The sequence below is a fragment of the Pinus tabuliformis genome, chromosome 4_2 (assembly GCF_031772625.1).
Source record: "Pinus tabuliformis cultivar Carrire ecotype Pingquan chromosome 4_2, CPIR1, whole genome shotgun sequence".
Classification (NCBI taxonomy): domain Eukaryota; kingdom Viridiplantae; phylum Streptophyta; class Pinopsida; order Pinales; family Pinaceae; genus Pinus; species Pinus tabuliformis.
The window spans coordinates 177,972,325-177,997,083 of record NC_142304.1 but is presented as its reverse complement, the minus strand read 5'-3'; the positions used below and the strand labels follow the sequence as shown (position 1 = coordinate 177,997,083).

The window sequence follows — 24,759 nt, the reverse complement described above, 5'->3', positions numbered from 1 at the left end:
CCAGCAAAGTATTTGGGGCTAAAAAGCGCAGAAAACACCTAGGAAAAACCTTGGAAAGTTGAGCCCAAGTACTCACCTTGCAATCTAGTCCAAAATAACTAAGGATGTCAAATACTTAATATAGGTACTTTTAAGATGATTAAACATGATAATCAAATGACCAGTGCCTTGTATGAAGTCATGATTAAATGATAAAAAACAATTAGGACAAACAAAAACTATTGGAATCCTACAAGCTCAAGTTCATATGAAGATGAGAAGATCACAATTAAAGCAAGTTAGAGTCTACATTAGAAGATAGAAATTTCTCACACTTTGAACATCCATCTCCCAATGAAGCAGTCCATCTACAAAGGGAAAGCATCCTCATGAATGTGCAAGGAAATCTCCAAGGATGCGCCATTGGCCCACGAAATGCTAATGCATAAAGATAGAACCCCTCTCTTGTATGAAAAATGACCAAGTATGATGCCTTCATCTTAAAGAATAGACCAAATCACCAAAACTTGTAATAGACCTTTCAAACTCCAATAATACACCAAGAAAAGTGCTTCAAAATGGGAGAATGAGTGATGAAGTGAAAGTGAAAGAGAAAGCCAAAAGCCTCCATAGGGTGCACGTTTTGAAGCTAAATGAGGCCACTTGCTTGAGAGTAAAGTTAATTCTCAACTTGGAGTAGAAGATAAGTCAAAAATAGGATAAATTTGGAATGCAAGTTACCTCAAAAAATCAAATCTTATCCTCAAGGTGGGGTGCACTTCCTAAGGCCCAAGGCCCCAAAATAGTAATGAAGCTCCCATTGAGTGATGACGAAGGTTCCTCATGTGGTGGATCTTGAGGCTCCAAGACTAGCAAGTAACCAAAAATAGCAAAAATCTTATATTGAAAGTCAACTCTAGTGAAATAAGGTATAAGTGGAGTGAACTAAAGTGAAGTGCATGTCCTAGAATAGAAAGTCAAAGCCCAAACTTGGCACACTTCTTGAGGCTATACATAGAAAGTGTGAGGTCCAACAAACGCCAAGGAAGCTTCCTCATGTATTGTTCCATAGGTCTAGGTCCAAAATAGCTCTACATTAAGTGTTGACCAAGGAAAATGAAACCTTCTAGTCTAGTGAACCCTAAGAGCCCCTAAATAGAAAGTCTCCAATGCAAGTGAACTAAATAATGATTAAATAGAATGTCCACCTCAAGTGGCTCTGGTTAACGCTTGAACTAGCACCTTTGTAACAAGTCCCAATACAGGTGCTAACTAGAGGCAACAAGATGTGAAATGTATCACTACCACTTTAGTACCATTTCCCCTTCACTTTAGGCTACCTCCTAGAAGCCAAGGGGGGTATTCCTATTTGATTATGTAAGCCTCTTAGTGAATTAATTACCATGCAATATTATGATTTACTTCAAAGAATCAAAAAATGTGTAACAACTAGTTGCACAAGCATTCCAAAAAGTGATTAAATTCAGATAACCAATTAGAAACAATAGCGTAAACCACCAATATATTCACTTGAGAAAGAGGGCCAAGATCTAGTGAATGTGTATGTCAGATCTGATATCTAAGTAATGATTTCTAGTGCTAACATTGGAATTAGATAAACAATGTAAATAATTTCCGATTTGCAATTACATGGTTACCACTTGAGGAATCAAACCTCAAAGATGCACAAACCACATTTAAGCTATCTTAGGGCACAATGAATGTAAGCAACCAGCATAAATCAATGGTGCAATATGCACTTTGATTACCAATTGATTATATGCCAAAACAAGAACAAAATTAGGGCTGGCCACAACTTCTAGATATGTTTTATGATCAATTAACACAGAAATTTCATATTAGAAGTGAAGAAAGAACCATCCAAGAGAGAGAATTTCCACTTAAGAGCAAGACATTGAATGTTTCCCCTAGGGCAAGAGATATGCTATGAAATAAAACCCCAACCAATGTTAGAATCAAGTTCTCAAGACATATAAAAATGAAATAAACAAGAACTTGATAAATTGATGGTGAATCCACCTTAGGTTTCCAATGTTAGCACTAGAATTCACTATTTACACCTCCAATAAAATATAATCAATTACAAACACTTGGGATATTAATTTCATTATTGTATATGTAAGATAAACTTACCTTCAAATAAAAGATAATCAATTACAAACACTTAGGATATTAATTTCACCAATGTATATGTAAGATAAACTTTTAGAAATAATCTAGAAATGAAGTAGAAGTTAGGTATGGGTAGAAATGAACCTTTAGACACCAAACCGTAGCCTTAGGGTTTCTTTAAATTTAAATTTTATTGTTGTTATGTATAGTGTTCCACGGGGACACGTCCCCCAAGGTGGGGTGCTCGCACCTGGGACGGGGGAAGGCTTGGGGAAACATTTTCCCATGTCCCCCTTTTGGGGAGATACGTGGAGGTGCGAGGGGAAACGTTTCCCCAATGTGGGGGATGTGTTTTCCCGAAAGGGGTACCCCCTCCCCCCCCCCCCCCCCCTTTTAATTTGCTTGAAAACAATGAGTGGGGAACTTAATATTCCACCCTAGGGCCTTACTAATACTATGTAATTAATGGTAATGCTAAATTCTTAAAGTAAAAGTGACACTCATTTATCTTGAATTTTTAACATTACCATGAAATGACTAAGGATGTTTGAGAGTGGTTCCGACCTCATTGGATTTCATATAGAGAAAGTAGAATTTTAGATCTCATTTAAAATCCAACATACTTAATAGTTTTTCAGGATTTCAAGATCGGGGAGATTGCAGTGCATAGAAGGTCAGCGCAAGGGTTTGGACCACCAGTTTTTCTAAGGCAATTTGTGTCGGGATTGCTCGTGGAGGAGGGTAAAATTCCCTCAATAGATTTTGTCAGATTTTCTTATTGATTGGATTGCCAGTTTGGGCATCTAGAGATTGTACTTAGGTTATTTACTGTTGCATAATAATAAAACCGTCATCTGCTGCATTGGTTTTCCCACATTGGGTTTTTCTGGTGACATTTGTCCAAAAATAACGGTGTCATTTTTATTGTGTGTGTACATTATTTTCTCAGTTCCTATTGTTGCTTCCGCAATATTTTTTATGATGAAGAAATTGCAGTGTGAATGATTTGTTGTTTGTCGTAGCAAATAAACTGATTAATAATTAATCAATTAGAAGAATAATTTCCAGTTGTTGCATTTCAAGGTATTTTCACATAGATGAGACAAAGGATACAATTATAATAAAATGGGACCATGAGGGCTTATTGAGCCTACCTAACAATATAAAAATAGAAATGTAATCATTGAATATCTAGGGTTTTTTGGGTTAACGTGGGGCTTATATAGGTCTTAACAAAGGCCATGTTGGATGATGATGTGAAAGTGTATCCTAGATCCCCAATGGTGGATAGTCATGACCAGTCTTCTTAGCATCATCTTCATGGTGCCTGATTTTATGGCATTGCTAACAATACGTTGGTGGGTGGTAACTCCCTTTCTTGATGGGCATTCTTATGTCCAAGGTTGGTATGTAGGCATTATGGAGTTGGACCTATTTGAACCAGTGTTTTAAAAATAAGTCGGTTTGAATCGATAACCGGTCAAACCGGTCGGTTCACTAGCCCACCGACAAAAAAACTTGGTTTGACCCCTCCCTTCGCCAAAAAATTAGAAAAACTGACCCTAACCGGCCGGTTTAGGATGGAACTGCCCAGTTCATAGTCAAACCGGTCAGTTCCATCATAAACCGACCGGTTTATTGCCAGGGCAACCATACACCCCATAGAATGCATTTTTTTTCTTCAGTTTTGAAGCTGTTTTGAGGGAAATTTGGGGTTGTTTTCCTCCAAATTTTACTTAAATTTTTAACATTACCATGAAATGACTCAGGTTGTTTGAGAGTGGTTTTGATGTCATTGGATTTCATATGGAGAAACTAGAATTTTAGATTTCACTCAAAATTCAACAGACTTAATGGTTTTCAGGATTTCATAGTTTGGGGGTTTGCAACGTTTCCATTTGATTCTATCATGTGTGAGGGTATGAGATTGGCATTTGATCAAGAGCATGAAGCCCTTTAACAACCTTGATGTTGGTGGCATTGATTGTTGAACTTTGTTGATGTTGGTGGTATTGATTGTTGAACTCCTCTACCATGTCCTTAACAAGAATGCGCTCTTCACTCAAAGGAAAGCCATTGGTTAGGCATGTTAATCTTTTTCTACCACATTATAAGGTTGAGGAGATGAACCCTTCACTCAAACCAAAATCATTGGTTAGGCATGTTAAACCTTTTCAATTTCTATCATGTTATAAGGTTGAGCAATCCAAGCCTAGAGAGTTTGAGCTAGATGATGTTTATGTATATCTTGTTGATGATTTTTATGTATTTCAAGTAGCGTTGAATCAATGATGACTTTCATGAGTGACCATGTTGATCAGTGATTTGTAGTTTTGATGTCTATTTTTGCTACTACTACTAAAGTTGTAGAGTTTGAGGAGTCCTCAAACTCTGAGCCATATTATTTATGTAGCTCATGTTGATGATCTCTTGTCTAGTAGTGGTGATGAGTTTGATCATGATGAGGAGTGATCATGTTGTTGATCACTGATATGTAGACTTGTAGTAGGTTAGTTACCCCATAGCTTAGAGCATTGTTTTCGAACTCTAGAGGCCATTTAGAGCCTCATTTATTTTGTATTTTGTTGCGGATATGTATTGCACTCGATGCCATTTTGATATATTCACCTTTACATGGTACATAGATGAGCAAACCTTGCATATTTTGTTTCTATTGGCTTGAATCATGGTTTTAAATCTTAAAATTTTTCTTTTTCATTAAAAATTAATTATTTTAAGTATTTTTTAAAAACTGGTTCGTTTAGACCTGACCAGTCCCAGTTCATTAGGTGGACCAGTCCGATCACCAGTTCCAGTTTTTAAAACATTGATTTGGACACATGATTTATGGGAATACTTGTTGTTTAAGCCTTGTAAAGGTGATTGCTTCTTATAATTTCCCCATTTTCCCTTTCTCTTGGTTCTTCTATTTGTTCCCCACATGGACAATCTTATTATGTATTCACAACATTTTGGCCATGGCCAACATTCTTCATAGAAGTGAAAAGGTTCGTTGTAGCTTCCAAATCAAGACAAATCATCGCCAAGTTGAAGTACTCGAAACTCCCTGTTAAAAGTGCCTTTTCTAGCTTTGGGGTACCTTCTTAATAGGCCGACTTCTTCTTTTGGGAAACTATGAGGTCAAAGGGGCACCGTGGCATCATTGTTGAGCAAGCAAAGGGTCAAATCAGGCAAATGACACCTACAAGGATTAAATAAGACCCAGGAAGAGATGTTGTCTACCTCTGCTAGCTGTTGGAGGAATTCAAAGTCAAGATAAAAGAACATTGAGCAAGTTTACAAAGTCATTTGGCTCCCCAAGCCTTCCTAAGTTTTCTCAAGTTAAATCAAGTGAATATCTATGGGAACTTTATGGTTCTAGGCCAATTGAACTTCTATACATGTAAATCAAACCTTTTTATTAGGACATCGCCTCAATTTTTAAGAGTTTTAAGCAATGAAAAGACGAGTTTTGTTATTTGACTTAGTCTTCAAGCATTTTGTGGATGAAAAGTCGCCTTTTGTTTTGGGAGCAAAAGGAGGATAGATGTTGAGAGCCTCATCTATAAATAGAGATATATCCTTTGCAAATTGTTGTGAATGGTTGAGTTCATTATGCCATAATGTGATTATTTCATGTAAGCTTTGGTGTTCATCCTAGAGTTATTGTTTCTTTGTTGATTTCAAATATTTTTCTAAGGCAAATTGTAAATAACTCGAGACTACTACAAAAACTATCAAGATTGATCCATTTGAAGGGAAACTTTGTCACTTGGAGAGGGATGTCTAGGGGTTGTGCTCTCACTTCCTTTTTGTTGGTTTGAGGTGTGTTTTGATTCACCTTGTTGGCCTATGCTAATGTTCCTTGACAAGGGTTTCATTTTATTTCATGCAATAGTTGATTTTATGGTTGAAGGCTTTTCCTTGTGTAATCCCTTCTTGTAGGGTTTGATTTCATAACTTGTTTGATTAAACTTCTAGGGTTCCACCCCTTGCCCTAATCCACATGCATTGATAAACCAACTTAAGAAGGGAATCAATTTGACCCCAATAGCCCTAATGGATACAAGGTACTCAAACCCTAATCCAAAAACCAACCATAATTTCTTATAGATTCTTGCAGTTGTCCTTATTTATTTTTATTATTCAAAATATCCCTAAAAATAGGAAAAATATAAAAAATAGAAAAAGAAAATCCAACTATCAAAAATAAAAAGTAAACTAGTGAATTTACTCGTTTTTTTGTCTAGATAAAATTTGATGAATTACATTTTGATTCTACACTCATTTTCATGGAATACATGCCACATTGAATATCTCAAAGGCTAGCGGTCCTTATTATTTTTCCTCGTGAAGGTTATCTAACACATTTTTTACGGTTTTGAAAGTGGTTTCGTCAATATGATTTATTTTCAACAATTCTAGCTTAAAGATTGGTGAGATTCCTTGCCTAGGGTTTTGTGAAAGATCTCTTCTAACCCTTCTAACTCTTAGTAACATTTTTGAATTATTTCAATTGAATATTATTTACATTTGGATGTGTTTTACTGATTATTTCATGTAAGCTTTGGTGTTCATCCTAGAGTTACTGAGAAGTAAATTCCAGATTTTGATATCTCTCTTATTGCTTAGTATTTTGAAGTGTTTTAAAGTTCAATTGATTCATATTTCAGTATACTAACACCTCCAACCCATAGCCACACCTTTCTTAGTCATTTTAAGGCTTTTGGGTGGCCTCAAAGTGGGATGTAGCTTGCTGGTTTCTGCATTTTATTGCAGATTTCCAGTTCTGAATGTTCAAAACAATAAGATTTATCTTCATTTCCAGCCACATACTAGGGGTGTTAAAATTGGCAACTAGGACCAAACTCCATGTGGGTCATCTTATTAATGGAAGTTGATATTTTTCTTGGATCTCCTCATCGAGAGGTGTAGGATTGATCTAAAGATCATCTGATTCCGATAAGTATTCATGGAGATATGAATTTATTTGTGTTATGGGACGATTCGTCAAGGTCGGCCAGCAACCAAATAGACCCCACTTGTGCTCAGCGTTTTAGTATAAATAGAGGTGGCCTTCAAGTCATTTTCAACACACTTGGGATCTCTTCCTTTCTACTTGTCTTTGGGTTTTAGTAGGAGGAGAGATCCTAAGGGATAACGTTGCCCTAGTTTAGAGGGCAGAAGTCAGAACTGCTGGAAAAGCCAGAACTGTTGGAACTGTCGGGAATTACCAGAATTGTTGGAATTGTCGGGCATTACAAGAATTGCCAGGAACTACCGGAACTATTGGGAAAAGTTGGAACTGCTGGAACTGTCAGGAATAGCTGGAATTGATGGAATTGCCGAGAACTGCTGGGAATAGCCGCAATTACCAGGGAACTATCATAATTTTCGGGAAAAGTCGGAATTGCCGGGAATAGCCGGAATTGACGGAACTGCGAGAAACTGCTGGAATTGCCGGGGAACTACCGGAACTGCTGGGAAAAGCCTGAACCGTCGAGAATAGCCAGAACTGCCGGAATTGCCAGAATTGCCAGGAATAGCCAGAATTGCTAGAATAGCTAGAAACTGCCAAAATTGCCGGGAATAGCCAGAATTGCTAGAATAGCTAGAAACTGCCAGAATTGCCGGAATAGCTGGGAATAGCCGGAACTGTCGGAATTGCTAGAAATAGACAGAACTGTCGGGAATAGCCAAAACTGTCGGGAATAGCTGGAACTATTGGGAATTGCTGGAACTGCCGGGAACTGCCAGGAACTGCCGGAACTGCTGGAACTACTGGAACTGCTGGGAACAGTCGGAACTGCCGGAACTGTCGGGAACTGTCGGAGCATCTGTCTCTGAAGGAGAGCAGCATGCAAGGGACAACTAACTAACATTAGGACAGTTGTATGGTACTTAGGAGCATATACACCAAGCATGCAATGTCACATCTAGCATGCAAGGGACAGCTAGCATGCAACAACAAGCAAGCTAGGGACAACAAGCATGCTAGGGACAACAAGCAAGCAAGGGACAACAAACATGCTAGGGACAACAAGCAAGCAAGGTGCAGCCAAAGCATAGGTCAGTACGGCAACATGGTGTAGCAATGGCACATAATGCAATACAGTGATGGGTACAGTTATGATTAATGAAGCGTGATGAGATGCAGCATAGTGATGATGGGTGTAGCATGGTGCAACGTGGTGAGGTGCAGCATGATGACAAAATGCAGCACAACGATAGGTGAAGGAGTCACCTTGGAGAATTAGTTGAAGTAGCATGTCTTCAACTGATCTCATGTATCATCTTCTTAGAGATGATCTATGCTCTTATCTAGATAAGTCAAAGTGTTGACTTCTGTTGTAAACGTACTATCTCTCTCTGCTGAACTATTGAAGAACATATGAGAAGAATTGATCAAGGGTTTCCCCACATTGGGGTTTGTCCTTGACTAGCGTCACATCTTGTGTCCACTTGTCTTGGCTTGTCTTCTGCGATTTATGTTTATGTTCTATCTGCAGTTTACTTTAATGCTGATGTGATTGCTAATCTGGAAAAGATATTGAGCTAACTATGAAAATTGAAATAAATTGCTCTAAGCATAGAACATACCTAAAATTAACAAGGGGTAATATCAAGATATTTCATCCATAGATTGGTAAAGGCTCTTCACACTCAATTTTTGTGCTTTTCCAAAGCTTATTATTTCACTTATTGAGTGTTATTTTTGTTGTTCTGAATTTTCTGCCGTATAATAACTTACATTGAATCTGATATTTTAGTTTCTTTAACTCCTAACCCCCATCATTTGAGTGTTTGTAGGTGCTAGTCATTCTGTTATCATTGGTTAAGTGTGTATAGTTTGGGATACCTCTCGTGGCATTCTAGGAGTTGGTCAAAAGTGAGAGAAGAGTGTGCTGAGGTGACAGTGGATGCATCTCCTGTGTGCTGACCATTTGGCACCTTGACTGGGCTTTTGCCAAGGTTAATTTGGATGGAAACACATACTTACTAAACAACAAGCTATTAAGCATGTCAATCTCCACAACTTGGGACTCTTTCTTATGCTTTGGTGCTCATCTTTCCTAACTCGCTACAGCAAAGGAAATTTCCATTTTGAGTTTCAAATTGAAAGAATAAATATAGTTAGTAGTGACAAATTAATCAATTGTGTAGTTGAAAAATAGATTGTATTGAAACAAAATGAGAAACTGGTGGGGGGAGGATTGATACGACAAATTATCGGAAAAGCTGGATGGCAGAATGTAAAATGATGGGGAAATGACACGATGCACACACCAAAACATCTACACACATGTACGCAAAAAAACCATGAAACACAAAAGATTCATATTTCCATTTATCAATTACATTTAGAAGCTTGAAACTTATCTAGTTGTTGAAGTCAACAAAACAAATTTTCACAATGGTTGTTGATGCCAGTAAAGCACAATTGATGAAATTGTTGTCGATGACGAGGATTGTCTTGGATGATAGTATGCTGCTCATTTTACAATTTGAATGTATTCCTTAACATATGTTTGCATTGTATTTCTACAACTTTGAATTTGTAGAGTAGAATTCATTGTTTCATAATACTATATAGTAGTGATGATGATCCAATAGATCTAGGCAGATCCCCATTGTCAACAAAAACTTCATAATTGTGCTTTCATTGGCGTGGACAACCATGTTGATGATTGTAGCATCATGTTGATGATTGTAGCATCGGATAGGAACTTCCGCACAGGTGCAACTGTCTAGATGTGTGGAAGTCGTCCAAAGGCATCAACCTTAGCAAATTCACTTTAATTAGGGGATTTTTTAAAGTGAACTGTTTTTAAAAAAAATTGAGTCTGATCTAATGAAATATTAATGTTTTTGCATTAGTGAATTAGAATTAGAGTTATGTATTAGGTTAATTATAGAAGCAAGGCTTGGTGAAGGAGAAAGACACAAGAGAGACATTGAGTGTTTGAGACTCGAGTCACGAAGGACAAGGATTCAAGGAGATCTCAGTAAGAGTGAAAAGGACTTTCATGGTGAAAAGGAGGAGGGTGCAAGCAATGTGGCAGCAAGAGGAGAAGATCCATCGGCCAGAAATCGAAGGATTGATTTTCTAAGCAGCCATACAACAGGGTAGCAGTAATACTGGGCTGCGGCTGAGGCTGTACAGCAGACAAGGGAGTTGTCTATAATGAGACTTTTTGGAGATTCCGGTGACGGAATCCGGCGGAAGAAATTGGGATTAAATCATGATTTGTTGCAGTTAAAATGGTTTTTTAACTGCATATTCAGATTCAGCACCCTGAAAAACCCTCTGGACGCTTTGATTGTGCAGAAATTAGTTATCAAACTTGCGATTCCAATAAATTGCTGCCGGATTTTCACCGGAAAAACCCGCCGGAAAGGCTTTCCAAAAGTCGGGTTATAGACAACTGCGCAGACAAGTAGCAAGAACAGCCTGCGGGTAGGCCGTACAGATGCACAACCAGATCAGAAGGGTGTGTGGGCAGGTCATAAAGCCGGGGGAAGAGTTGTACGAATGCGTGGGTTGCAGGGCTGTACAGATGCAGCAGTGAACCAGCAGGGTTGTGGCATTGATCTAGTTTAAATTCAGTGGGCCATACAGCCTGGACAGGTGCCCAGAAAATCTCTGAATTTGCTTTAGCTTGTATTTTGTCTCAGTGGGTCATCTTCCCAGTAACGGAGCACTTGTACGCGTGGATATTATTTTAATGAGACAGATTTTGAAGGGCAGTAAAATTTCTGTACATTTGTGGAAATTGGTTAATTTAGCTTTTGCTGAAAGTTATTTATTTTACTAGTTAACATCCCAGCAGTTCATTTTATTCAGTAAGCCGTAATTTAATTAATTCACAGCGAGGAAATTACTAGGAAATAATCTTCCTGATTGTTGGGGTTAAGGAAATTTAACAAACCACTGTGGACATTTGTTTAGTTGAGGTTGACAACACTATTGTCAACATCTTGCTTGTTGACAACACTCTTATTGATAGTTCACTAAGTTCCCGACTATGTGTACGCACATTAGGAGGCCGTGCATGCCAAGACTTTCAACAATCATGAAGATCATTACACCTACATGCCAACAACAACACACGATGCATTGGGAGGCAAACAGTTATCTTGATTGATGGATCTGAATTTCCTTCTGCAATTAAACAATTACCCATGTAGCTCAATTGTAACCTTATATATACAACATGTATTACACACCAGATAGCAGAGCAGATATCGAAAGTCCTTTCGTTTTTTATGCTCTCTCATAGAGCAATGCACACATCTTTATGCAGTACTACAAACACTATTTGATCTATTTGCTCACTGTGCATTTTGCTTCAATTTATTCATGCTTCCGCTTCTCATAACTCAATCAGTCCCACACTGTTAAGTTGTTCTCTGATTGCATCCTAGAACTGGGGTCAACAAAACTAGTAATTTATTTGTAATTTCATTTAACGCCCACAGTCGTCTTACACTAATTTCTTATCGTTTTGTTCCTTGAAACAGATACAACTTTGTCTGATTTGAAAGTAATGTATTTATTTTCCAGAAATTTTGGAAATTTTGGAAATTTTGGGAGGGAAAGCCGAAGAAATATACCTTGGAGTAGGATTAGATAACATTGATTGATTTTCAATATGGTATTGCGTGTGTGTGTGAGAGAGAGAGATTTGTTCAACGATCCAGTATACTTGTGTTAAAACTTAATATCTGGTAAGTTTGAATGTATGATACGATTGAGATACTGAATACTGACCCTTTTGCAGATGTAGTAGAACCAATTCCAACAATTTTGGAAGCCATCATTGATCGCCTGATTCGATGGAATCTGATTTCTGGAACTAGGAGGCCAGATAGTTGTATTATCAATTTCTTCAATGAGGTAAGGCCTTGCTTTTAGCTTATGCAGCTCGGTCTTTTGAGATTTCATACTGAGCAATAACAACTTTGGAGGAAAAAGAAGATATCATATGAAAAACTTTAATTTCATTTCAAAATTATAAAGTTCAAGCATTCAAGTCTAACACTATAATTAAAGACTGTGAACTAGCCTGATTTGTTATTTTCATGTTCCCGTTTTAATAATCCTGTTTTTTCCTCATCTCTAGTTGTTGTTCCCAATTAAACAAATTTTGTGCTCTTCATCTTTACAGGCTTGACTAAAACAATGAGATAAAATATATGTGCAGGGTGATTATTCGCAGCCTCACATGCACCCGTATCATTTTGAACGGCCCTTCTATACTCTTTCGTTGTTATCTGAATGCACAATGGTGTTTGGGCGAGTTATCTCAATGGATCATCCTGGTGATTATAGTGGTCCTTTCAAGCATTCTCTTGTTGCAGGGTAGGTACTTTCTAATACAATAACTATCTATCAACAGTATTTGTGCTTTGAGTTCGGCATTTCTACTGCTGGAAGTTTGATATCAGCACTGCCCAGCTGAAGTGTGTTAAAACATGCGAAGATACATGTAGAGGGACATTTTGACTGGCCTTTGAGTTTTAGAAACTGAATACAAGTGATAAGTAGAGCAGGATGAATTCTACCAGTGGATGCATATCCAGTATTAGTAGCTCTTCAGATTGGCAAGTCATTGTGTTTAACTGATCCTGCAAATTGATTGGATAGTTTGTAATAAAAGCATGCGTACTTAGAGACTCAAATTTGATATAGTTAATTTTCTTGTGCACTGAAGTGATTCGTTCTTTCAAGCAGGTCATTACTGGCCATGCAAGGGAACAGTGTGGATATAGCAAGGCATTCAATCTGCTCCTCGCCCGAAAAAAGGATCATTGTTACATTTGTCAAAGTACAGCCTAAGAAGCCCCATGATTTATCATCCTCACGCACCAGCATTCCACATCCTCCATCTCTCCCAATAACATCTCGGCTAGTTGGTCAGCAATTAAGTGGGAACACTCCAGTCAATCCCCTTTCTTTTGGAAGGACAAATCCTGCAGCATTTAAGCATTATAATATATTCCCAGCATCGGGAGTGTTGTCAATTCCTCTAATGCCTCAGCATGGAGCCATTCCAAGCATACATCCTTTATTTACAGGTATAGCAGGGCGTCCAGCGTCTTATCCACCTCTAGCTGTCTTGGCGTCAGGATGGTCAGCAGTTACTAGGCCTCCACGGATGCCTTGTTCTGGAACTGGAGTATTTCTACCATGTGGAGAGTCAGCGAGTGATCCAAGTTGGCCAATAACTTTGTCTCAGCAACCCCAAGGCCTGATATTTCTTTCACAGATGCAGCCAAGGAGTGATTCTCCTGTGACTGATATAGCGTGTGCAGAGTCTCTTGTGCCATCATATTCTACGGGAAGGTTGTTGAAGTCTAACCAACCTGATAGATATATGGAAAAGCAATGCACCGTTTCATCTTCACAATGTTGTCCAAGTTCGAGGGGTTCTTCGAATCCTGCCAAAGCGGCTAGTAATGACGTTACGAATAGCAATCCGAAATTGGATCCGAATGGCAATGGAGTAAGAAAAGAAGACCAATTGAAGATAAACAAAAACTCAATAACAGACACAGGGACATCAGCACAATGTTGTCCAAGTTCGAGGGGTTCTTCGAATCCTGCCAAAGCGGCTAGTAATGACGTTACGAATAGCAATCCGAAATTGGATCCGAATGGCAATGGAGTAAGAAAAGAAGACCAATTGAAGATAAACAAAAACTCAATAACAGACACAGGGACATCAGGATGAATGCCTCGATGCTATTTTTATCAAAAGAGTTATCATTGGGGGCTTTAGCTATAGAGAAAACTTTCCCAATTTGTGAAACCGCGTCTTTTATTTATTTTAGTGGGGTGGCCTTATTAGCAGAAGCTACGTCCACCTGCATAGAAGATTAATTGAGCTTTGTTTAAATTAAAATTGTTCACATAAGCAGTCAGACCAAGTCTCTAGACATCCTCAGTCTTTGAGGTTATTGGCTGAAGCAGCAGCCAGGATCACTGAATCGATCAATTTTGCGGCGTTTGTTTCATTCCTTATAGTTGATCTGCGACGAAAATCCAGTTAGTGGTCAACAATTTACTAAAATTTGCTGAGAAAGGATGCACTTGAGATTAATCAAATTGCTTTATTCTATTTAATTTGAAGTTTCTGGGAGTATTTATTTTGAAGCTTCACAGAAAAAAGGCTGGATCCAAATACATGAAATGAAAAAGCAATTTGTCTTATAAACTATCTTTAGCATACATCAAGCTCTATCTTACTATACATGAAGCAAATGAAGAAGCAATCTATCTTATAAACTATCTTTAGCCAAACTAACCTATATATATATATATATATATATTTTTTTTTTTTTTTTCTTTCTTCCTTTTTAAAGGCTATCTTTATACATGAAGCAAATGAAGAAACAATCTGTGTTATAAACTATCTTTAGCCCAACTAACTTATATATATTTTATCTTTATACATGAAGCAAATGAAGAAACAATCTGCTTTATAAACTATCTTTAGCCTAACTAACTTATATATATTTTTTCTTTCTCTACCTTTATCCTCTTAAATAATTTCTTTTTTGTTTTCCCTTTTTTTTCTATTGATAGTGTTCTTGTGCTTGTGTTTACTGGTAGACTGAGAAAGGCTTTGCATCCCACTAAAAAGATCCAAGAAAATTACGGCTGTTGATCACGGTGTCAGAAAGTGCTTGCTGAGGGAACAATTCATGTTCTTTATTTTATCCTAATTTTCTGCGTAATTCTTTGGTCATGTAATTTTCTTGAAAGAACATTGAAAAGAGGGATTTCGTTGTCGTTTTTTTAGCTTTGAAAGCCCGAAATTCTACTGCTTTTTATAATTGGTTTCTTTATAATAAATTGGTCTGTGATGGAAGGTCCACCTAAAGAAATCAGAAGCTTCAGAATACGTACACAAATTCAGTTCCATAAATTTGATTAACTGGTGAAAGGTCGCACCTAAAAGAAATCTACACGTTGAAAATATATATGCAAATTCAGTTCCATAAATAAGAACGGTCAAAAACCTCATCAGCATTCTGTGCAAATTATGACACTTCGACAGAGAGATACTATAATGAGATAGCCATCTTTCTTTGCGCTAACTGTACTAAGTATTATTCATGCAAAAGTCATCAATGAAAAATGACTATTCCAAAATGAAAAACGAGTATTCCAAGATTCAACTGGTAGATGAGAAATGAATATTTCAACATTTAAGTAATTAATGAAAGAAATGAGTATGAGAAATTAATGGATGTTCTTTAGTGAATAAATTACAAGATGTTTTGATAGTAAATTCAAATAAATTTTAGATGAAAGTCATCCATCGAAAAACAAGTGTTCTGAGATTCAAACAAGTATTCTCAAATTCAAGAGAAATGAATATTTCCACATTTAAGTAATTAATGAAAAAAATGAGTATGAGAAATTAATCGATGTTATTTAGTTAATAAATTAAAATAGATTTTGATAGTAAATTTAAATAAATTTTAGATATATGAATCTTTGTTTCAAAAATATTATATTATATATTAATTATTAAAAAGTAATATATTTAGAAGTGTATAAATGATGTGTGATTTTGTTGTGTGATTTTGTTGTTAGTGAGAATTTTTGGAGCACAGTGTATTGTGATTATTGTTTTGCTTAATGTTTCAGCTGAATTATTCATCCATTTTAAATAGGATAAACATGTAGATCTTTTAAAACTCAATTTAAAGAACATATAGCTGGCACCTACCATAACCACATTGCAAAATCTGCCATCCCCTAACACTCTCATAATACTAAATATTTTATTAGTTTTGATAAAACTAAAATCTTAGCCTCCTACCATAACCACATTGCTATATCTGTCATTCCCAACACTCTCATAATACTAAACATCTTATTAGTTTTGATAAAACCAAAATTTTAGCCTTTGCACCCTTCCATACCAATCGAGTTATTAGGGAAACCCTTGAAATTGAAAAACACCTTAACAATTAATCGGGATGATAGGATATCATTTAATCCAATCTTAGAAACCCATTATTCATTTCTTGTCTTCTACCCACTACTCATTTCTTGTCCTCTAAACCTGATCCTCTAATTTCAAGTTCTAACCCTTCTTAACCCCTCTCTCCCTTTCCTTTTCTTCCCTTTTTGATCCCTTTGACAGTTTGCTTCTATCTCCCTATAATATGTCTTTCTTCTTCCCCTTCTATGTTTCTATAATTTGTTTTTCTAGTTTTATTTTAATTTTTAATTTAATCAGTTTATTTAAAAATAATAATTTAATTTTTTAGTTTATTTAAAATAAATTAAAAAGAAGTTGTCTCTAGTGCTACATTTTGGAAGCTTTTCCGCTTGGTTTTTTCGGTCTAATTTCTCTAAAATCCGACAGGAATTTATTGAAATCACAAGTTTGATGGGTAACTCTGCAAAATAGAAGTGCCCTAGGGGTTTTTCAAATCCATATATACAGTAAAAAAAACCTGTTTAAATAACTCTGCAAAATAGAAGTGCCCTAGGGGTTTTTCAGTGCTGAATCCATATATACAGTAAAAAAACCTGTTTAAATAACGCAAATGAAGATTTCACCTCAAAATTTTCCATCGGATTCCGGCTACCAAAAAATCCAAAAAATCACACTAAAGACAACTCCAATTAAAAAATATTTTAATTCAATTTAATTTAATTTTTAGTTTATTTAATTTATATTAAAAATAAATTTGAATTTAATTTGGTGTAGTGTATTTTTTATTTTCCTTTTCTGATTAGTCTTTGTAAATTTATAAATTTTAATTTAATTTAATTTAGTTCTATTTTTATTTATTTATATACATTTTCTAATTAGTCTTTAAAAATTTAAAATTTAAATATTATTATTTATTTATTTATTTTTAACTTTAAATCAATTTAATTTTAATTTAATTTTACCAATCTTATTTTATTGATTATTATATTTTCAATTATTACTATATTATTTAATTCATTATTTCTAAATATTTGTCAACTCTTCATTAATTGGTTTTACCAAATTTGTCTTTTTAATATTTTGATATTCTTTAGATGTTTTTACCAAATTTGTCTTTTTAATATTTTGATATTCTTTAATTTCTTTTGACCAAATTTATCTTTTTAATATTTTGATATTCTTTAATTGAAAAATATTTTTAATTAATAATTTGTTATTCTTTAAATATGATTAATCATTATAATTAACTTTGACTAACCTTTAAAAAAAAATTATATTTCCAATTTTAAATATTTTTACATTCTCCTTTGAATTGACCTTTTCAACTAATTCATTTTTTCTATTTTATTTAAATTCTTTAATAATATTATTCTTGTTTCGGACAATCCTTTAATTTAATTTAATAAAAATATCCATATCTGTTATAAATTTCCTCCTATAATGACTATAATTCTTTCTCCTCTAAGGATTATATTTCAACACCTTCCTCTATTTATAGAGGTCCAACACTATTTATAGAGGTCCAACACTCTTCACATCATTAGCAAGCTTAAGTCCTTGAAGATTGGTGAAGGTTCACCCGAAACGTTGGGCAAAACAATGATCGCAACACACATTTCTCAATAAGTCCTTATGAACAAAATTTCCTACTATAACGACTATAAGTCTACCTCGTCTAAGGACTATATTTCAACACATTCCTCTATTTATAGAGGTCCAACACTCTTCACATCATTAGCAAGCTTCAAGTCCTTGAAGATGGGCGAAGGTTCATCCAAAACGTTGGGCAAAACAATGACTGCAACACACATTTCTCCATAAGTCCTGGTGAACAACAATTCATTGAATGTGGAAATGCTAAAATGTAATCTTGCTATTAGATATAAATAAATAGATATATAAATATTTTTTTTACAAAAATAACATTTTATATATGAGTTATAAATAATTTGATGGGTAACTCTGCACAATAGAAGTGCCCTAGGGGTTTTTCAAAAAGCTGAATCCATATATACAATAAAAAAACCTGCTTAAATAACACAAATCAAGATTTTACCTCAAAATTTTCCATCGGATTTTGGCTACCAGAAAATCCAAAAAGTCACACTAAAGACAACGCCAATTAAAAAGATTTTAATTCAATTTAATTTAATTTTTAGTTTATTTAATTTATATTAAAAATAAATTTTAATTTAATTTAATGTAGTCTTTTTTTAATTTCCTTTTCTGATTAGTCTTTGTAAATTTATAAATTTTAATTTAATTTAATTTAGTTATATTTTTATTTATTTTTATACATTTTCTAATTAGTCTTTAAAAATTTAAAATTATAAAATTTATAATTTAAGAAAAAGCAGTATAGTATATATTATGTGCCAAAAAACAGTGTTGTATTTACAAATATGGTGGCCATTGTCCCGAATATGTTCTCCTATTCAACAGATATTTGTCATTTATATGTCTTTCGTTGCTACATATACAAAATTTTGGACAGCATATAGAAACCTTTTAAACATAGAAATATTGCAAAGGATTTTCAGAATTAAAAATTTGGACCATTTCTCGATTTGTGCATGTCATCCTTGCGCAGGGGCCATGCTAATCTTATCGAATGTCTCCGAAGAGACATCCGATAATCCATTATTATTACTATATTATTTAATCCATTATTCCTATTTATAAATTTTAATTTAATTCTATTTTTATACATTTTCTTATTAGTCTTTAAAAATTTAAAATTATAATTTTTTTATTTTTTTAAATCAATCTCTATATTAATTTAATTTTACCAATCTTATTTTATTGATTATTATATTTTCAATTATTACTATATTATTTAATTCATTATTCCTAAATATTTATCAACTCTTCATTAATTGTTTTTACCAAATTTTTCTTTTTAAATATTCTTTAATTGTTTTTACCAAATTTGTTTTTTTAATATTTTGATATTCTTTGATTTCTTTTCACCAAATTTATCTTTTTAATATTTTGATATTCTTTAATCAAAAATTATTTTTAATTAATAATTTGTTATTCTTTAAATATGATTAGTCATTATAATTAATTTCGACCAATCTGTAAAATATATATATATATATATATATATATATATATATATATATATTTTAAGTATTTTTACATTCTCCTTTGAATCGACCTTTTCAACTAATTCATTTTTTCTATTTTATTTAAATTCTTTAATAATATTATTCTTGTTTCGGGCAATCCTTTAATTTAATAAAAAAAATCCGTATCTGTTATAAATTTCCTCCTATAATGACTATAATTCTTCCTCCTCTAAGGATTATATTTCAACACCTTCCTCTATTTATAGAGGTCCAACACACTTCACATCATTAGTAAGCTTAAGTCCTTGAAGATTGGTGAAGGTTCACCTGAAACGTTGGGCACAACAATGATCGCAACACACATTTCTACATTAGTCCTTGTGAACAAAATTTCCTACTATAACGACTATAATTCTTCCTCCTCTAAGGACTATATTTCAACACCTTCCTCTATTTATAGAGGTCCAACACTCTTCACATCATTAGCAAGCTTCAAGTCCTTGAAGATGGGTGAAGGTTCACCCGAAACGTTGAGCAAAACAATGATTGCAACACACATTTCTCCATAAGTCTTGGTGAACAACAATTCATTGAATGTGGAAATGCTAAAATATAATCTTGCTATTAGATATAAATAAAAGATATATAAATAATTTTTTTTACAAAAATAACATTTTATATATATGAGTTATAAAAAATTTATTACTAGCACAACCACATTAAATAACTTGGAAAGTTATGGAAATTTCGATCATATTTAGAGAAAATCCAGCGAGGATTTTTGTAAATCCAAGTTATAGTTGTTAAACCTCAAAATTTTAGGTGTCCTAGACATTTTTGATGGTGCTGAATCCATTTCCACCATCAAAAAAATGATTCAAACACTGTATCTACAAGTTTTTTTGATTTTTTGTTGCCCGGATTTCGGCCACTTTTGGTTGTCTGGGCAATTCCTCCACCTCTTTAGACGACTCCCATTAAATATCTTAATGTGGTTGATATAGCCGAATGCTTCATTTGTGTCTATCCACAAATAGTAATAATCATAATAATAATAATAATAATTTTTTAATAAATAAAACTTAATTTAATAGGTTTTCTCTAATTTTCTTTATTATAAAACCTAATTATGAACTCCAATATTAAATATTAATTATGTATTGAAAATTATTATATTAATGTAACAATTCATATTATTAGGGTTTAATATTATTCTCTTGTGTTTTTAGTATCAATAATATCAATAATCCTTTGGTTTTATAATGTTGATCCGAAGGGCTTATAATAATTATCCTCACAGTGTTTAATATTATTCCCTTTGATTTATAATATTACTCCCAAATGTTTATAGTGTAAATCCCTTGAATTTAAATCCATTGAATTTCATATTGAGACAATCTTTGTTACAATGCGACGTTGGACCATGGTTGACCATATTTGATGTTATAAACCCAAGGGAATAATAAATCCATGGGATTAATATTAAAAACCCAAGGGATTATAAACACAAGAGAATAATATTAAACCCAAGGTCTATAAACACAAAGATAAATATTATAAGCCCTTAAATAAACATGGTTGACCATCATTGACAATGGTTGATTTTCATAATGAGACAATCTTTATCACAATGCAACATTGGACCATGCTTGATTTTATAAAACATGGTTGACCATGGTTGACATGACTGACCAAGGTTGACTATGGTTTACCATGATTGTCTATGGTAGACCATGATTGATATTATAAATCGAATCAAATAATAAACCAAAGGGATTAACACTAAAAAAACAAGGGATTATAAACCCAAGGGAATAATATTAAACCCTAGGAAAATGAACCTATATATTAATAAACCTAAGGGATTGGTATTATAAACCCAAGGGAACAATATTAAACCTTAGGAATATTAACCCTTTGATTAATAAACCCAAGGGATTGTTATTACTAACCCAAGATAATAATGAAACTGAGGGATTAATACTGAAACCCCAAGGGATTATAAACACAACAGAATAATATTAAACCCAATGGATTAATATTATAAACCTAAGGTATATAAACCCCAAGATAAATATTATAAACCCTAAAATAAACATAGTTGACCATGGTTGATTTTCATATTGAGACAATCCTGGTCACAATGCGACATTGGACCATGATTCATTTTCATATGGAGACAATCTTTGTCACAGTGTGACGTTGGACCATGGTTGACAATGGTTGACTTCCATATTGAGACAATCTTTGTGACAATGCAACGTTGCACCATCGTTGACCATGATTAACCATAGTTGGCCATGATTGATTTTATAAAACATGGGTGACCATGGTTGGCCATGATTGACCATGGTTGACGATGATTGATGTTATAAACCCAACATATTAAGATTAAAAACCAAACGATTATAAATCCAAGGGAATAATATTAAACCCTAGGGAATAATATAAACCCAAGGTACATAAACTCTAAGATAAATATTATAAACCCTTAAATAAACATCCTTGACCATAGTTGATTTTCACAATGAGATAATCTATGTCACAGTGTGACATTAGGCCATGCTCGACCATGGTTGAACCCTTAGATTAATAAACCTAAAGGATTGATATTATAAACCCAAGGGATTAATACTAAAACCCCAAGGGATTATAAAACCAAGGGAATAATATTAAACCCAAGGGACCAATATTATGAACCCAAGGTATACAAAACCTAAGATAAATATTTTAAACAATAATATAAACATGGTTGACCATGGTTGATTTTCATATTGAGACAATCCTTGTCACAATGCGACATTGGACCATGGGTGACCATGGTTGATTTCCATATCGAGACAATCTTTGCCACAATGCGATGTTCGACCGTGGTTGACCATGAATTTATTTTTGGTTATCATTCAAATAGTTGGACATAATATTTATTTATTTGTATTTTTCTTTGGCTAGTGATTATTGCATTTCATTGCAAGGTTTAATGAGTAAACAAATCATTTATATTTATGTTAATTTAGAATTTTTTTTTAATAACTTAGATGTCTCCTCCCAACGCACGTGCTTAACAACTCGGTGAGGTTTGAACACAAACCGCTTTACTAACAAAAACCTTTCTCAATAAATTGTGCTACTAAGACTCAACTAATTTAAAATCTATTTAAAAAACTAATAAATTTTTTATTATTATAAAAATATATATATATTAATATACATACAAATCTATATATCTCTACATGTTCTCGAAAATATTTTTTCCTTATAAATTTATATATCACAATTTTAATATTACTCTTTTTATTTGTTATAATATTCTAATATTATTTTTTCCTTATAATTTTATATATCACAATTTTAATATTACTCTTTTTATTTGTTATAATATTCTAATATTATTTCAAATAGAATATAGTGACTTAAGGATTATTCATGTAGTATATAAAAAAAATTAGTAGGCTGAGAATTATTGCACTCAATTTTGCAACATGGTCAGACTTTTCTTACACTTCTTGTACTTAGTTGCTTTTTGCAGACATTTTCTTTAATGAACATGCAATAAATTAATAAGCACACTCATTCTCATATTATATTATTTAATAAATATTAAAGCAGTAATTCAGTGACTGGGATAAACGCTCCTAGGCATTCTCATAATATGTATTTACTAGCATTTGCATCGTGAGTGCAAAGAACCGCCGATAATTTGCGGAGGGTTTTTTTTTAAGGATGGAAAGAGCCATTGTAGACTAAGTAGTGTCGTTAGAAATTTTTTTGGATGATTCGATAACAGTGAGAAAATTTTTCAATGGCAACAAGAAATTTCAGTTTAACAGTGAATTAAATTCGAATTATATTCTCATAGCAACTTAAAATAGTTAAATTAAGTTTATTAAACTTATTTAACTTAGGAAATTTGAGTTGGAAGTCATGTATCCTTGAAATTGAAAAATACCTTAACAATTAATCGGGATGATAAGATATCATTTATGCCAATCTTAGAAACCCATTATTCATTTCTTGTCTTCTACCCACTACTCATTTCTTGTCCTCTAAACCCGATCCTCTAATTTCAAGTTCTAACCCTTCTTAATCCCTCCCTCCCTTTCCTTTTCTTCCTCTTTTCTTGTTTTCTTCCCTTTTTGATCCCTTTGACAGTTTGTTTCTATCTCCCTATAATAGGTCTTTCTTGTTCCCCTTCTATGTTTCTATAATTTGTTTTTTTAGTTTTATTTTAATTTTTAATTTAACTAGTTTATTTAAAAATAATAATTTAATTTTTTAGTTTATTTAAAATAAATTAAAAAGGAGTTGTCTTTAGTGCGACTTTTTGGAAGCTTTTCCGCTGGGTTTTTTCGGTCTAATTTCTCTAAAATCCGGTAGGGATTTATTGAAATCACAAGTTTGATGGGTGACTCTGCACAATAGAAGTTCCCTAGGGGTTTTTTAGAGTGCCGAATCCATATATACAGTAAAAAAACCTGTTTAAATAGCACAAATCAAGATTTCACCTCAAAATTTTCCATCGGATTCTGGCTACCAGAGAGTCCAAAAAGTCACACTAAAGACAACTCCAATAAAAAATGATTTTAATTCAATTCAATTTAATTTTTAGTTTATTTAATTTATATTAAAAATAAATTTTTATTTAATTTAATGTAGTCTTTTTTTAATTTCCTTTTCTGATTAGTCTTTGTAAATTTATAAATTTTAATTTAATTTAATTTAGTTCTATTTTTATTTATTTTTATACATTTTATAATTAGTCTTTAAAAATTTAAAATTTAAAATTTTTATTTTTATTTTATTTGTTTATTTTTATTATTATTTTTTTAAATTTAAATCAATCTATATATTAATTTAATTTTACCAATCCTATTTTATTGATTATTATATTTTCAATTATTACTATATTATTTAATCCATTTTTCCTATTTATAAATTTTAATTTAATTCTATTTTTATACATTTTCTAATTAGTTTTTAAAATTTTAAAATTATAATTTTTTTTTTAATCAATCTTATTTTATTGATTATCATATTTTCAATTATTACTATATTATTTAATTCGTTATTCCTAAATATTTATCAAATCTTCATTAATTGTTTTTACCAAATTTTTCTTTTTAATATTTTGATGTTCTTTAATTGTTTTTACCAAAATTTTCTTATTTTATTGATTATCATATTTTCAATTATTATTATATTATTTAATTCGTTATTCCTAAATATTTATCAACTCTTCATTAATTGTTTTTACCAAATTTTTCTTTTTAATATTTTGATGTTCTTTAATTGTTTTTACCAAATTTTTCTTTTTAATATTTTGATATTCTTTAATTTCTTTTGACCAAATTTTTCTTTTTAATATTTTGATATTTTTTAATCGAAAATTATTTTTAATTAATAATTTGTTATTCTTTAAATATGATTAGTCATTATAATTAATTTTGACCAACCTTTAATGAAAAAAAAAATTATATTTCCAATTTTAAATATTTTTACATTCTCCTTTGAATTGACCTTTTCAACTAATTCATTTTTTCTATTTTATTTAAATTCTTTAATAATATTATTCTTGTTCCGGACAATCCTTTAATTTAATAAAAAAATCCGTATCT

At 32.9% G+C, this 24,759-nt stretch overlaps 1 protein-coding gene and 1 pseudogene across 1 annotated transcript in view; one reads left to right on the top strand and one right to left on the bottom strand.

Moving 5' to 3' along the window:
• LOC149168744 (RNA demethylase ALKBH10B-like) overlaps window positions 1-14,260 on the top strand; it is a 65,546-nt gene extending 51,286 nt beyond the window's left edge. The window contains exons 5-7 of the mRNA XM_089428408.1: window positions 11,895-12,010; window positions 12,318-12,475; window positions 12,848-14,260. Coding sequence (XP_089284534.1) covers window positions 11,895-12,010; window positions 12,318-12,475; window positions 12,848-13,847 — 1,274 coding nt within the window. The 3' untranslated portion in view covers window positions 13,848-14,260. The remainder of the gene's footprint in view (window positions 1-11,894; window positions 12,011-12,317; window positions 12,476-12,847) is intronic.
• Window positions 14,261-18,617: 4,357 nt separating this feature from the next.
• LOC149168743 (U6 spliceosomal RNA) lies at window positions 18,618-18,700 on the bottom strand (annotated as a pseudogene).
• Window positions 18,701-24,759: the final 6,059 nt, after the last annotated feature.